The sequence below is a fragment of the Dioscorea cayenensis genome, chromosome 16 (assembly GCF_009730915.1).
Source record: "Dioscorea cayenensis subsp. rotundata cultivar TDr96_F1 chromosome 16, TDr96_F1_v2_PseudoChromosome.rev07_lg8_w22 25.fasta, whole genome shotgun sequence".
In the NCBI taxonomy this organism is placed as follows: Eukaryota; Viridiplantae; Streptophyta; class Magnoliopsida; order Dioscoreales; family Dioscoreaceae; genus Dioscorea; species Dioscorea cayenensis.
The window spans coordinates 16,729,467-16,745,689 of NC_052486.1; the positions used below are offsets into that span (position 1 = coordinate 16,729,467).

Consider the following 16,223-nt stretch of genomic DNA (forward strand, 5'->3'; position numbering starts at 1 on the left):
TATAAAGTATTGAATTAAAAATAGTTGACTTGTGATGCTTAAGATGGGAAATTAAACTGATTTGAAGAATAACAACTAGGTTTAAGCTAGGCTCTAATTTAAGAAAGGGGTTCCTTTTTCTTACTTTTTCATGACCTATTAAAAAAACTGATTTGAAATATTAGTGAACTATTAAAAACTAGGACAAATCCTTAACACAATAAAAAGAAAGAGATTGAGTGAGAAATACTAGTCAAAGAAGCAACCGTCTTTACTCCATACTTTGAGCAAAGTATAAGTGTTTGCCCTGCAATCTCTTTGCCTTTTCCCAACCTTGAAGAAAACCCTTCAATGGTTTCTACAATAGTCTTGCATGAAACGTTATTACTTTTTAACCGTTTACACCAAACTTAAAAGAATTCTTCTAAGTTTTGGAACGCAAATATTGTGATTAACACAATAAAAAAACCACATGAAATGAAAAACAACATCTACAACTTAAATATAAACAAAAATAAATTAGTCATCTATAACTCAAATATACATGAAGAAATTATTGATCTATTTACCTTAATGGCCTGAGCTCTTGCATCAATAAGTTCAGAGGTACCCTTCTTTGTATGTGTCGCTTCAAAAAGCTCATAGGGAAGAGGGTCACGACCAAGCTTCGATCGCTACAATAACATGACAGCTTTTACTAATTTAAAATTAATGTTAGAAAAAATGTGGAGAATAAAATTACATTAGTATAAATTAAAATGCTTATATAAATTAAAATTCATTACCAATTTCTCTGCATGACATATGTGAGAAATAGAGCCTCCTGAGTGCCGGGATATACCAAATCCAGGTCCTTCAGCCTCAGTAAGATGATTTGCAGAAAATTTCAAGCTTCTAGCTTTAAACTCAGAGGAATTCCATGCTTCATTCCATTTTTGCCACGCAGTATCAGACACATACAATGTTTTTTCTTTACCTTTTCTGAAGACACACATCAATGATCTATAACGTTCTGCAGCTTTGCGCTGCCATGCCAGCTTGATAATAGATGAAATTGACTCATCCCAAATGAAGTTTTTCTGTAGTTTAACATGAAATAAATATATATTATATTTAAAAAAAATATTTTTGCAATAATTAATAAATGGTGGCATAATAAACAAAATTTTAAGGATCTACAACAGACAATAAATACATAACTTTCATTTTTCATTTTAACTAGCTAGTATTTATTTATGGACCTGAAATTCATTCCAGTAGAAGTCTTTTGTCTCTTTAGAAACATTCTTCCAACAGTGTCCATTCTCGTCCATTCTTTCCTTAAAGATAGATGTGATCCGTCGAGCACAAACATCAGAAGGATGCAAACTATAAATAAACAAAGACGATAAGAATCAAATATAAATGTCTACAATAATAAACAAAATAAATTACTTGCATCAAACAATTGCACATAAAAACTAATAAAAATTTTAAACTTACATTCCATTCACTACTTGTATGTGCCTTCTTCCTAAATTTGCAGCATGGGCCACGCCATCCATTGATGATGTTGAATTTCCACTAGCAGGTGCAATAACGAAACTGGCATCATGAGTAGTAGCGCCACCAGCACAAGGAGTAGAAACAGAAGATGATGATGACCCACCAAATGAATGACCAGTAGGTGTACATAATGGACGGGATAATGCAGCAGGTGTAGAAGTAACATGTGCTGGAGTCCGTTGTGTCATAGAAGGTAAATCATCATGACGACCATCATGTGTAGAGGGAGTCTCTTAATCTTCAGGTGAGCTGATACGTCTAAACTGATCGAGTAAGCCTCTACAAGTAGAACGTCCTCTACGACCCCCTCTCATCGTGCCTGATCAATCACTGTTAAATTAGAATAAATACAAGTAGAATACAAGTACATATTAATATTAATATTATTTATTTAATTTGATTAATATTACCCGTATAAGTTTCATTTAGAGATTTACCTTAATTCATTAACTATCGCTTTCAAATTCTGCAAATTCATCATGTTCATCCCCTTCATCATTACTTTCTAATTCAATTAGAGGCTCCTCTTCACTCTCTATTTCTTCATCAGCTATTTCAATATCTGCCCCATTTGGATCATTTAGAGATTGTTCTATGTCAAAATCATTGATGTGTATCAAAGGGGCTTCCATTTCATCTTGTTGAAAAGGTGCTTCATATGATACTGAGGTTGTCTCAGGAACTTGTTTAGGAAGCTCTATAATGGATCTAGCTTTTACTTTGAATACTGCCCACCAATCAACTTTGTTACGCTTTAAGCTAGGGTACGTTGTATAATTAACTTGTGTTACTTGAACAGCAAGAACAAAAGGTTCATATTTCTTGAAGAACCGCTTATGGTTGACGTCCACTAGCTTATATTGCAAATGACATTTTGTTCCTGTGTTCGGTGTTGGATCAAACCAACCACATTTAAACAAAATGGTTCGCTTGATTTGTAATCCTGGGTACTCTAAGCATACAACCTCCCTTAATTGGTCGTAGTAGTCATTTTCATCTGTAGCATAGTTTGCACCCTTTATGCACACACAACTATTCATTATTGTGCTATCTGAATTGTGACTTGTTGTATGAAATTTATAACCATTCACTATGCATCCACTGTAACATTTATAGCTTCTCAATGGTCCTTTTGATAAGTCCTTCAAGACTTGATTGGAAATATTTTTAGAAGGATCATGTGCAAAATTATAAAACCATATTGCAAAATCATGTTCTAATTTCTCATCAACGTGTCTATCTTCAATTTGCGGAAACATTGAACGTAACTCATCGACATAGATACTTCATATATTAAAAACCAAAAAAAAAAGTTAGTATAAAGTCAAAAGCAAACTAAGGATTGAATTTGAAAATAAACTGACGTACTTTATGAATGGTTGCACTTCTGGACAATTTAATAAAATGTATATCTGTGCCGCCGAATATTCTTCTTCTGAAAGATACTTGATTCTTGATCTTCCTAATGTCCTTCCAGGACGTGTGAAAATTGATAAATTTCCAGGCCATTCTATTATATCTTCTTCAATGTCTACATTACGTGGCATCTTCTGAAGTCTTGCCTTCACATGTGGTTCGAAATAATGTGCGCAGAATAATGAAGCTTCCTCGACTAAGTAGGCATTACATATGGAGCCTTCTACTTTAGCTTTATTCCTAACATTTTTCTTTAATTTTCTGAGATACCTACAAAATTTCATTTATATGTGTGAAGTGTTAAATATTATTTATGAATAAGAGGATACACCAATAAATTATATGTCTCACCTTTCAAATGGATACATCCACCGATATTGTACTGGACCAGCTATCCATGCTTCATAAGCCAAGTGCACAGGAAGATGTTCCATTGAATCAAAAAAACTTGGAGGAAATATACGCTCAAGCTTACAGAGGATTAAAGGAATTTCTTCATTAAGCCGAAGCATATCCTCTTCTCGGATTACAGTTGAAGTGAGCTCCTTGAAAAAATTACTCAATTCTGTTAATGCCCTCCAAACACCTGATGGAAGCAGTTTCCTGAATGCTATTGGAAGTAACCTTTGCATAAAGACATGACAATCATGGCTTTTCATACCAAAAAGCTTCAGCTTTCGCATGTCAATACATCTACTCATGTTTGACGCATATCCATCAGGGAATCTAAGATTTCGAAGCCATTCGCAAAGCATAATTTTTGACTATTTATCCAAAGTATAACACGGTTTAGGATATTTCCCAGTAGCAACAACTCTTTCTAACTCAGGCCGAGAACAGAATTCTTTCAAATCTTCTCTTGATTTAGCATTATCTTTCGTCTTCCCTTCGACATTCATCACAGTATTAAATATGTTCTCAAACACATTTTTCTCAATATGCATAACATCAAGATTGTGACGGATTAGATTTGTTCGCCAATAGGGTAAATCCAAAAAAATGCTACGTTTTCTCCAACCGGTAGTCTTAGCAATGCGACTATTGGTCTCATACGCACCAGTATCCATGACCCTTTTTAACTTCAGATCTTGTATTTCTTTAAAGATTTCTTCACTAGTTTGGATTGCAGGAGCCACTTTTGTAACCATTTTATTTTTAATGAAAGCATTCTTGTTCTTTCTAAATGGATGATTAGGAGGCAAGAATTTGCGATGATTATCAAACCATGACTGTTTCCCCCCTCTTGTTAAAGTAAATGCATCTGAATCATCCTTACAGTAGGGACAAGCTCTTCTACCTGCAGTGCTCCATCCGGACAACATCGAAAATTCTGGGAAATCACTTATGGTCCACATAAGTGCAGCACGCATTTGAAAATTATTCTTTGTTGATGAATCATATGTTTCAACTCCAATTTCTCACAGTTGCCTCAATTCTGCAATGAGAGGCTGCAAATACACATCTAACATATCTTTCGGATTTCTTGGGCCAGGAACTATCACCGTAAGGAACATACACTCTTCTTTCATACACATAGAAGGTGGCAAATTGTAGGGAGTGACAATTACTGGCCAAGAGGAATACTGTTGACCTGACTGCCCAAAAGGTTGGAATCCATCAGTGCACAACCCCAATCTCACATTTCAACTTTCTGCTGCAAATGAAGGGTGAGTGCTATTAAAATGCTTCCATGCAGGGCTGTCAGAACAATGGCGCATCACCCCTTCTTCAAGGTCATGCTCCGCATGCCATCTCATTTCTTTTGCTGTTGCATTTGATGCGTATAATCTTTGTAGCCTTGTTGTTAAAGGAAAGTAATACATTTTCTTGTATGGAATATCTTTCTTCTTTTTAAATGAGCTACCTTGTCGACGCTTATATCTAGGATGTCCACAAATTTTGCAAGTCATTAGTTCAATATCTCCTCCCCAGTATATCATGCATCCATTAAGACAACAATGAATCTTCTCAACCGGTAGACCCAAGCCTTGAACTAATTTCTTTTTGTTGTAAAAGTTACTTGGTATTGCATTATCGGACGGTAATATTTCTTTCAAAAATTGACAAAAGTCATTGAAACATCTTTCAGATAAATGATGTTCTGCCTTCATATTTAACATTCTTGCAACTGTTGATAGTTGTGAGTGATTTTCACATCTTGGCCATAGCTCTTGGTTAGCGGCTCTTAACATATCAAACAATTTTTCACATCCTAACCATTTGTTCATACATATTATATGATGATGGTCCAGCACTTGTAGCCTTAGGGGTTACACCCTGTTCACCATGAATGTCGATATATGGCTCACTAGGTTCTCCATGGTGAATCCATTGGTAATAGTAGCTTACAAATCCATACTTCATTAGATGATACCTAACAGTATTTTCATCCCAAAATGCACGATTTTGACATTTACGATGATTGCATGGACATTTGATTTTAATTCCATCCATACATTCTGGGTGCATTCTTGCAAACTCAATGAAGCCATTGATACCTCGTAAAAAATCAGGGTTTAGAAAACCATCTTTAAGCCTAGCGTACATCCAATTCCTTTCTCGAATTCATTTTTAATAAACACTCGTTATAAAAAGAATGTAATCGAGTAAACATTGTTGTATATCTAGTGGCATGAAATATCATATACATGTAACCCTATCAAAAGTACGTAAAAAAATCAATTTCTTGTAAATTCATAAAAAAATAAAAAAATACATACTACTTACATTTGCAAAGTGTTTCACTTGATTAAAAAAACAAGAAATTGCTAATACTCGAATAAGATGGGTGAAACACGTCAAGTTGCAACAAAGAGAATTCACCTGAGCGAAGTCTTTGCAAAAACAATGCAAAAGGAAAAAAATAAATACTTCAAAAAAGATTTAAATTTTAAAGTAAAATTCATAAACTTTCAGCCCAATCAAATAAAAATCCATTTTATTTACAACCAAAGCGAATGATATATTTTAGAGATAAATATATATGGTTTTTTTTAAAAAAAAATAAGTAAGAATATTATTATAAAAATACATAAGCAAATAAAGATATAAAAGCAAAAATGTAGAAACAATATAGTTTTTATGAAGGTTATTATAATGACAATTATTTACTTTTGAAAATTTGAATATTTAAATCGGGAAAAAATACATAGAATTAAATGCAAACAAACTCAAATGATAAATAATTAAAGTTCTTTATTATAGTTGAAATAACAACTTTTATTTTTCTTCTGAAGCTCTTAACGAGAATACATGAGTAATATACATAAACTTAGACATCAAAGAAAATAGCTATTATATAATTAATTCCTAGGAAAAGTCAAAGTGGGTATACAATAGAATTTGCCAGGAAAACAATATAATTGTTCTCCTAATACTCCCTCCCCATTCAAGAAAATCTCCAAATATTGTTTTTGTCCATAAGATTATATGCCACAATCTTTTTGTGATAAAAAAATATAATAGTTTATCATCCTCTTGTGCGGTTCCTCGGGAGAATGCTCAGTGACCAAGAGAAAGATGCATGATACATAAAAATATACATTTATTTTTAAAAAAAATAAAATCTTCTTTAAAATCTATATGATATAAAATAGACCATTCCGAGAAATCTTTGGCAAGCTCAAGAATATCAAAAGCCAAACAACGATGATCTTCAGACACAATCACATGCAAATGATCTCTAGACTCTCCGAAAAATAAGGGATAAAGTATTTTTTTTGGCCAATTTTATTTTTCGGCATCTATAACTTTTAAGGTTGAAAGACATTATCACTAAATAACCATGGTCTATGTATCCACCCCCATGTATTTGGCTAAATAACCATGGTCTTCTGGCTAATCCCTTAATTATTAATTTGTTCTTCCCAATTAATTAAAGTCACTAATCAAAGTGTGTTGTAAAGAGTTATATTTGATTCATAATAGTCCAAGTGCACCAAGACATGGATTGTATGGATGCAATTTTTTTATAAATTACTATCAAATCAGAGTTATTAAACAAAATAATTATTATAAAAACAGAAAGGGTGAGTGGCAGATGGGTGAGAGAATCTGGACACGAGGGAAAAGGGTGGGAATGCACATGGAAGTGAGTGAAAAAGAAGAATAAAAAGCTCTAGAAAGATAGATAAAAATGCATGGTGGACAGATCATAGAGGGCCCTATATATAAAATAAAAATACAAACCATTTATAGTGAATTAACTCACAACATAAGGAACATGGTGACAGATAAATCACCTTTTCATAAAATCCTTGTACTTTTCGGAAAAAAATCCTCTCGAAAGTCCATCCGATGGGTCGACCGAGTTTACAATCTTGTAACACTTGTTTGTAGAGTTTAGGCGTCGCATTTAAAATAATATCAGAAAGAAGAAAACATTTCATCCAAATTAATGGTCCTGCTGGAATTGTCTGGATTCCCAAAAGAAGTCAAATCCAAAACAAACTAAAAGAAGAACCTTTGAAACAAAACTCCAAATATTATCATCAAACAAGCATCCTTTATCAACCTAATAGATCTAAATCAAAAAGAAAAAAGAAAAATTTTCAAGCTCTAACAAACAGAACACATTAAAAACACAAACTTCATCACGAAAAAGCAATCAAATTTACAAAAACCTCTCATCCTTTTCCGATCGATCACCCACCCTCAAAACAACAAGACAAAAAACATCTCTATACATTCACCGAAAAACCAACAAGCTTAATGATCTTAACAACCTGCCAAACCAACCGCAAAGACATGAAAGCACTTGACAACCACAAACTTCAATCCCACCACAAACACCAACAACAACAACAACAACGAATCCGCCCTTCCTTGACCTATTTATCAAACTCATTAGATCTCAAGAAACATCAGCACAGATTTAGAAAAAAAAAACACAATACCAAAGATGAAAGCAGACAAAATCTCAGGATTCAACGCTTAGATGACCGTCAGCAAACACTTTCCAACAAAGAATCAAGGGATCCAACAAGCAAAGTAGAGAGAGAGGAGTCAGGGTCTCGTCACGATCTCGTCACGAACTTCAGCTTTTTTCTTCTACCAGAGCCTGTCTAGAGCACTGTCAACATCACCAATACAGATTTCTTTCATGCACTGACTATAATGGTTAAAGTTCAATCACTTAAAAAGGAAAACCAAGATTTTACCAAGGGACAATTACAGGTGCTGTTGGATGAGAATTCTTGTATGATTCTGAGTACTTGTCTTTAAAGCTATAATCTTGGTGTGGCTGCCTGCATTTGAGAAATTTGTAAGATTTCATAGTGCATGCATAACAAATCTTATAGCGAGGTATTATTTTTCAAATTTCGGGGCATTTGATAATGGCTAGCTAGAAACAAATTGAATTAATACTGATATCACCGGGGAAGTAATCACAACTTGTGCCTTAGTGAGCATTTTGCAAGGCTAATAGTTCAAGGAATAATTCCTTGGTGAAATCAATATGTGAGCATTGTAGCTACACTATCATTAACCAAGCTATGTGTTCAACTTGGAAAATGTCATTTTATATTCAATAAGAAACACCATTCTTGATCAACAAACAAGGAGCATAAAATTGCAAAACATCTAAAAATTATCACATAGGAATGTATTTTTACGGTCATCTTCATGTAGTTGGTTCTTCAACAGTCAGACTAATGTTATGTGTGGATAGACAAAAGAAAGATTATAGCTGTTTCAACCAGCACTCTTGATGCTTGTGTTCATAAATATCGGGTGAGTAGCAACCCGGATGGTGATGTACACCCTTGCCTCTATAACTAGAATCGATCGTTGCCTATTTAATTAGAAAAAGTCTATCAATCAATCCAATCACCAGTAAGATCCACAAGAAATGAGGTATCTAGTGTTGTTTTCAAACCCGAATCAATCTTAACAAATTCATAGAGATTTGGCTCGATCATGAGATCATAGTATTTAAAAGCGAAGACAATCAACGAGAAATCAAGTAATCGGAGAACACACTTGAGAAAAATTTAAACTAATTCAACCGAGAATGTGTATAAAATCACATGGAGAAAAAGAGAGCTATGGGGAGATCCATACCAAATGAAGTCGGAGTGAGGGGCAAGGAAGTTGGTGGTCTTGGCGCGGTCGAGATGCATGAAGCAATGGTGAGCCGATACGGTCCTCGTCCGGACTTTGGGGAAAAGCCTTTCAGCTTTACGTCTTCCTTGGCCTCTGAACAACGGTGGTAGTCCGAGCCTCTATAATTCGGCGAAGTGTGGCAATCACCGTGTGGCAATGGCGGCCCCGGAGTGCACAATGAATTGGAGAAAGAACACAGGGAGATTTCGAGAAATCGGAAGCGAAGAAGGGAAGGGGTTTCTCCTGATTACTAGGGCTCAGGATCTGGAGATGGAGAGAAGAAACCTAGCAAGGAAAGGAAAACAAGTTTAACGGATCCGGATCTGTTTGATTAACAGATCCGGATCCTTGTGAAGACAAACGGATCCTTGATCCGTTTGTGATACACAAACGGATCCAAAATCTGTTTGTGATAAATAATTAAATAATAATATTATTATTATTACAATTATTATTATTATTTATAATATTTTACATTTTAAAAATCATTCAATCAAAAAATATATAATATTAATAATAATTTTATATATTACAAACTTATTAACAAACAATTAAATCTATCTTAAACTTTATTAGTAATAATATATAAATTAATCTTTCCTGATTAGAGTTAAAAAAATTTGTAATTATCAAAACTTATTATGGCTATTTTTATATTTAAGTTATTGCCATATATATCTTTAAGGAAATTATTGGTCTGGAGTAATTCAAAAAGTCCCAAATAATGTTTGCCATTTTTATCCTAAAAAATTTACTAATAAAAAAAGTTAATAATTTGTAACATTAATCATATCTAGGAGGAGTTAATATATATATTCATAAAAATCATTTAAAAATTATTATACTTTCATGATTACAATTAAACAAAAAATAATAACCACTTCAATTAATTCGTCAAAAAAAAATTGTTTTACAAAAAATATAAATAAAATTTAAACCTACTTTATCTAATATTTATTAAATCCCAATCTTATAAATACGTATCTCCATAGTATATTCATAAACGAATATTATACATATGGATAAATTTATTATAATCATCCAAAACCAAAAATTTATTTAATAAAATATAACTTTAGAAATGGAAGTTCATGGCCATTTCTAATTTACCAACGGAACCAAACTCCGTTGCTAAGTTTTAGAAACGGATACCCAATCCGTTGGTAATTTACAAACCGAATCGTAATCCGTTACTAGATTTTAGAAACCGATATATGAACCGTTACTATTTTACAAACGGAATTCGGATCCGTTGGTAATTTACAAACCTAATTCTAATCCGTTGCTACCATTTAAAAACCGATGTGTAATCCGTTACTATTTTACAAATGGATTACAAGTCCGTTGGTAATTTACTAATGGATTATAATGTCCGTTTGTAATTGTTTTTTTTTAAAATTCTATATTTACAAAATCTAAATATTTTAATTTTGTTTGGAAAACTAATTATGGCTATTTTTATATTTAAGTTATTGTTATATACATTTTCAAGAAAATTATTGGTCTTGAGTAATTAAAAAAGTTACCAAATAATTTTTGTCCTTTTTATCCTATAAATTATATTCATAAAAAAAAAAGTTAATAATATGTAACATTAATCATATCTAAAAGGAGTTAATATATATTCATAAAAAAATTATTTAAAAATCATGGCCATTTCTAATTTACCAACGGAAACAAACTCCGTTGCTAAGTTTTTAGAAAGCGGATGCCCAATCCGTTGGTAATTTACAAACCGAATCGTAATCTGTTACTAGATTTTAGAAACCGATATATGAACCGTTACTATTTTTACAAACGGAATACGGATCCGTTGGTAATTTACAAACCGAATTTTTAATCCGTTGCTACCATTTAAAAAGCGGATGTGTAATCCGTTACTATTATACAAATGGATTACAAGTCCGTTGGTAATTTACTAATGGATTATAATGTCCGTTTGTAATTGTTTTTTAATTACGTATTTACAAAATCTAAATATTTTTAATTTTGTTTGAAAAAAACTAATTATGGCTATTTTTTTATATTTAAGTTATTGTTATATATATTTTTCAAAAAATTATTGGTCTTGAGTAATTAAAAAAATCCCAAATAATTTTTTTGTCCTTTTTTTATCCTAAAAAAATTATATTCATAAAAAGTTAATAATATGTAACATTAATCATATCTAAAAAGGAGTTAATATATATTCATAAAAAAATTATTTAAAAAAATCATTATTCTTTCATGATTACAATTATATATAACCACTTCAATTGAGTCATAAAAATGTTTTTACTAAAAAAATATAATCAAAAATTTAAACCTACTTGATAACCAACGGAACCAAACTCAGTGACTAGGTTTTTAGAAACAGATAACCAATTCGTTGGTAATTTACAAACCGAATATTAATTACGTTACTAGATTTTTTACAAAACCGATATGCGATCCGTTACTAGTTACAAAGCGGATTATAAATCCGTTGGTAATATACAAACCAATTTTAACCCGTTGCTAATATTTTCGAAACCGATATGTAATCCGTTACTATTTTACAAAAGCGGACTTGAATCGGTTGCTAAGTTTAGAAACCAATGTTTAATCCGTTACTATTTCATAAAGCGGACTCCAATTCCGTTGGTAATTTTACAAAAGCGAATATTTTTACCCGTTTCTAAAAGCGAAAGCGGATTAGCCATCGATGGCATTTACGTTTTAAATTTTGAAACAGTCCTAAATTTTGTTTGTAACATTGTAACGGACGGTCTAATCCGTTGCTAATCAGTTATTAAACCGCAACAGAACCAGTCCGTTGCTAAATTACTGTTTCTAATTCAACAGTTTCTTGTAGTGTTTTTCTTCTTTCATTAGCTTCTCAGCGGCGGGCTTTTTCTTCTTTACCATCAGAACTGTTGATTCTTTTGTTTTCAAGGGCTTTACTATCGATTGATCCTCCGTCTTCAACACCTCTTCGGGCTTCTCAGGCTTTTCTGTCTTCAAGAGCTCCTCATCAAGAGCGAGAATAAGTGACGAGCATCAATAACAATGGTAGGCAACGGCAACCATTTTTTTTTTACTTTTTATATATATATATATCTATATGTAAGCATGGGAGGAGAGGAACACCTTCGTCTTCTCCTTTTCGTTCTTCTTCGCCTTTGTCCTCTTCACCTTCGTCTTCTTCTCTCATTCATTCTTTTTTCTTTCTCTCCGGTTCCCGTCTATTTAAAATAGTTTTTACTAACCCCTCGCTCTCATGTGAGGGCGATTTCATTGATGGTGATCCCGGTTGTGGCCATCGTGTCGCGACCATGCTACACACGTTCCACGGCCACCATTTTTTTGTTTAATTTAATTATTAATTATTAATTATTTTTTTATTTTATATAATTTTTTTACATTATATATAGATTATTTATTATTTCTTTACAATTTATTTATTTTTCATTATTTATTTATTTACTTATTTATTATTTTTATTCATTTTATTTTATTTTTTTATCTTTCATATATTTTAATATACCCAGATGTTATTTATTTATTTATTATTATACTTTATATATATATATATATATATATATATGTTTATCAAATTTGATTTTTTTATATTGATTTTTTTATATTATCTATTTCTAATTTTTTTATATTATATATATACATATTATTTTTATTATTTATTTGTTTATTTATTACTATTATTATTACTTTATAATTTATTTATTTATCATCTTATATACATATATATATATATATATATATATGTTATATCTTTATCCGATTTTATATTTTTATTATTTGATATATATATATATATATATATATATATATATATATATATGATATTTATCTGATTTGATTTTGATTATTTTTTTATTTATTTTGCTTCGTTATTTGTATTCGAAGGTAATCTTAAGGTTTAGATATTTTGGATTGCCTCGAGATATGTGCTCTCGGCTGGTTTTGAGATTCGTGTATTTTGAATATTTTGGATCGCGTCGAGATCGGTGCTCTCGGCTAATCTTTAAATTTATGTATTTGAGATCGCCTTGAGATATGCACTCTAGGCTGATCTTAGGATTTGTATATGTCATGCATTTCATCATAGACAAATATACATGAAAGTCAATGTTTTCTAGTTTTTTTTTATTTTAAGGGACCAGACGTTCCGTCATAGACAAACATTCTACATTATGCATAGTACTTCTTTAGAAAACAACCATTAAAAGGTGGCATGGGGCTTTTGATGTGAGATCCGCAAGCGCACGGGTCGCCAACGAGCTACTATTACTTCCCTTTCGTCTATTTCCTAGCCTAACACTTCGAAAGATGAACAGTAATTCTACAAAGAGAAAGAATTAACTACAATGAAATCCGGAATACTACTACACACAATACGAACTCAAGGGAGAATCAAACACTGAAGGGAGTAATTTGGAAAATGAATCCCCCTACGGTAGCCATTAAGTCCTGAATTTAGGCTGAAATGTGAGATGGTAGTTGGGCCAAGAGACTCCTAAATTAGCTCAACTCGATGGTCACGGCAATTGAACCCTAATCCCATACAAGTATTGGGTCAGACTCGCTTCCGCCCAAATGCTCGTATGATTGCATTACACTCAGGGAAATCTTTAATCAGGGTCGATACTCAAACTAGGTCCAACCTTAATTGCTGGAGGGGTACAAAATACCCGATGGTCACGGTGTATTTGTATATGGATCCCTTCCAAGCCAAGTGTGTCTAGTACAAGGGCGATGGTTACCCAACCAAGTACAACCTAGAAATCGAAATACAGAGTTCTCATGCAAATCAACACATCAAAGTACACAAGGCTTGAACCACAAACTACAAGATTCCATAAAAGAAATACAACATCCAACAAAGCATCAATAAAGATGATCATTCAAATTACAAACAATCAATCCTAGAGTTCATCATGTCCAAATCAAAAATAAGTTAGTTCCTCATGAAAGAGGAATGCTCATATAGGTCCAAGGAACAAGTAAACAAGAAAATAAGTAAGAACTACTCCCTCTATCTTTAAATCCCCTTGGATGGTGAAGATCTTGAAGATTTGAAGAGATCTCCCCTCAAATGATGCTTTTGATGCCTAGGATCTTCTCCCTATCTTCTCCTCCAAAGTTTGTCTCCCTCTTGGTGAAGTCTTGCATAATAGATCGCCGGCGGGATGAATGGGGCGGCGGCCTAAGAGGCCCAAGAGAAAAACTCCCCCTCCAAAAAGCTCTCTTTTTGCCCTAGAAAATCAGCCCAATATATATCCCATCAGGTCCATACCGGCGCATGGAGCCCGTGAAGCTCACTGTTGTTTCGCCCAGAAAAGGTTTTTGTGCTACAGTACTCAGCTGCATTGTTTTGCTGCAGTAACCAAGAGTTGTGCAATTCTAGCAAACCTCACAGGCAACCATGCGGGCGCATGGACCCCGTGAAGCTTATAGCTGAATGCCTACTACAGTGCCGACACCCCAAAAAATGCCGTTTTTGGTGCCGAATTCGTCCAATTTGCATTTTTGAGCTTTGTTCGGCTCATTTAAGATCTGCAACACCAAAATAAGCAATTTATACTTAAACGGGCAACAATTCATTAAAATATACACAAATAATACAAGATTAATATGTATAAAATACATACATTTAGGCGTTTATCAAACATCCCCACACCTAAGCGTTTGCTTGTCCCCAAGCAAACACACATGAAAGAATAGTGGCAAGAAGATAAACAGCTAAATGTACGACCTCGAGCTCAATAGTGAAGAACCCCATAGGCACAGATGAAATGAAATAAAAAAAATGAGTTGCACAATAACCAGCTCAGTAGAGATAGTCATGATTCCTCTAGAGTGCTTTCCTCGTGAGTGTGTGCATACTTCATCCCTCGCTCTCCCTATTCACGCCACATTCAATGACTACCGGTGTTGGAAATGTTAAAGACACCCTCAATAGTAAGTCAAGAGTCCTTTGGTCCACATTCAACACTTTAGTATCTAAGTGAATGCATGATTGAGTCCAATAGAATAAATACTTCTTTCTTTCTTTATTATAATTTTTTTTTTCTTTCGAGTCCGCCTAACGTAGATTGCACAAAATATCTTATAATCTTTCAGAAAGATGCACATGCTGATTAGGCACAAGAGCCACCCAACTTACTTGATTACAATCTACATAGACGCATTCATGCTAAATTAGCAGAGGAATACTGACATAGACTGATTTTTTCATTTTTCAATTTTTTTTTAGATAACAATTATATACATGTCTCCTGAGCACCTTCATGCAAAACTTCACTTAGGGATAAAGCAAAATGAACAAAAGAACCAAAAGCTTTTAAAAAACCATTGAGGGATGAATTTACCAGTCTAACACATTAAATCAAAGTAGTGGGATAGTTTTGGCAAACAAGGTAGAAGTTCTGTGTCAAAGTTGTGAAGAAAGCACTAGAGAGAAAACATGACTTCCTTATAGCACAAATAACACTACAACTCATTATTATCGTTCATTCAAGCCAAGAGGTTCTTAACAATAAATCGTAGCTATCACCGGTGAAGTAAGCATGCAAATAACCCATCCCCACACCTAGAATCGTACATTGCCCTCAATGTACACTAATCAACACAACATGGTGTAGAATTCGTAATAATTAAATGAAGCATGAAAGGGAAGGGTAAAGAGACTGCCCAATTTTGTTGATGAAGATTGTGCAATACATGCATGAACAAGGGGTAGGTTCAATTCTTGAGGGGTGGTGAGAATGAAGCTCATATCTTGAGTCCTGCAAAAGTCAAAAAAAACATAGTTCATCTCACCAATGAATATGTAGGGAGCACACACAAACAAAAACTCTAAAAACTATGAAAACAAAAGTCCATGCAAGTTCTTTGTTCAAGCAATATCATGATGCTTAAATCTGTCTAGTGCAAGTGTTTCTAGGGGTTTTTAAAGATGCTACAAGTGTCAAACAAATTCAATATAAGCAACATTCAAAAGTTACTGTAGCTCGGGCTGAATTTTTGCAAGAATTCCCCCTGTTTTTTGAAGCCCAAAAATTTACAAACCATGGCTCAAAATTCAAATAAATCCAAGATCAAACAACCCTACAACATTCTTCATGGTTTAAAGTAAGATAAGCATACACAATCAAGAAGAAGAGGCAAGGTTGCTCCAAAACAAAAACTAGGGCTTC

At 33.2% G+C, this 16,223-nt stretch overlaps 1 protein-coding gene across 1 annotated transcript; it reads right to left on the bottom strand.

Annotated features, from left to right (window-relative positions):
- Positions 1-1,970: 1,970 nt before the first annotated feature.
- Positions 1,971-4,310, bottom strand: LOC120278562. Its single transcript, XM_039285317.1, has 4 exons — positions 3,727-4,310; positions 3,292-3,633; positions 2,893-3,180; positions 1,971-2,808 (listed from the first exon to the last, which is right to left on the bottom strand). Exons 1-4 carry the CDS (start codon positions 4,308-4,310, stop codon positions 1,971-1,973), a joined length of 2,052 nt encoding a protein of 683 aa, XP_039141251.1.
- Positions 4,311-16,223: the final 11,913 nt, after the last annotated feature.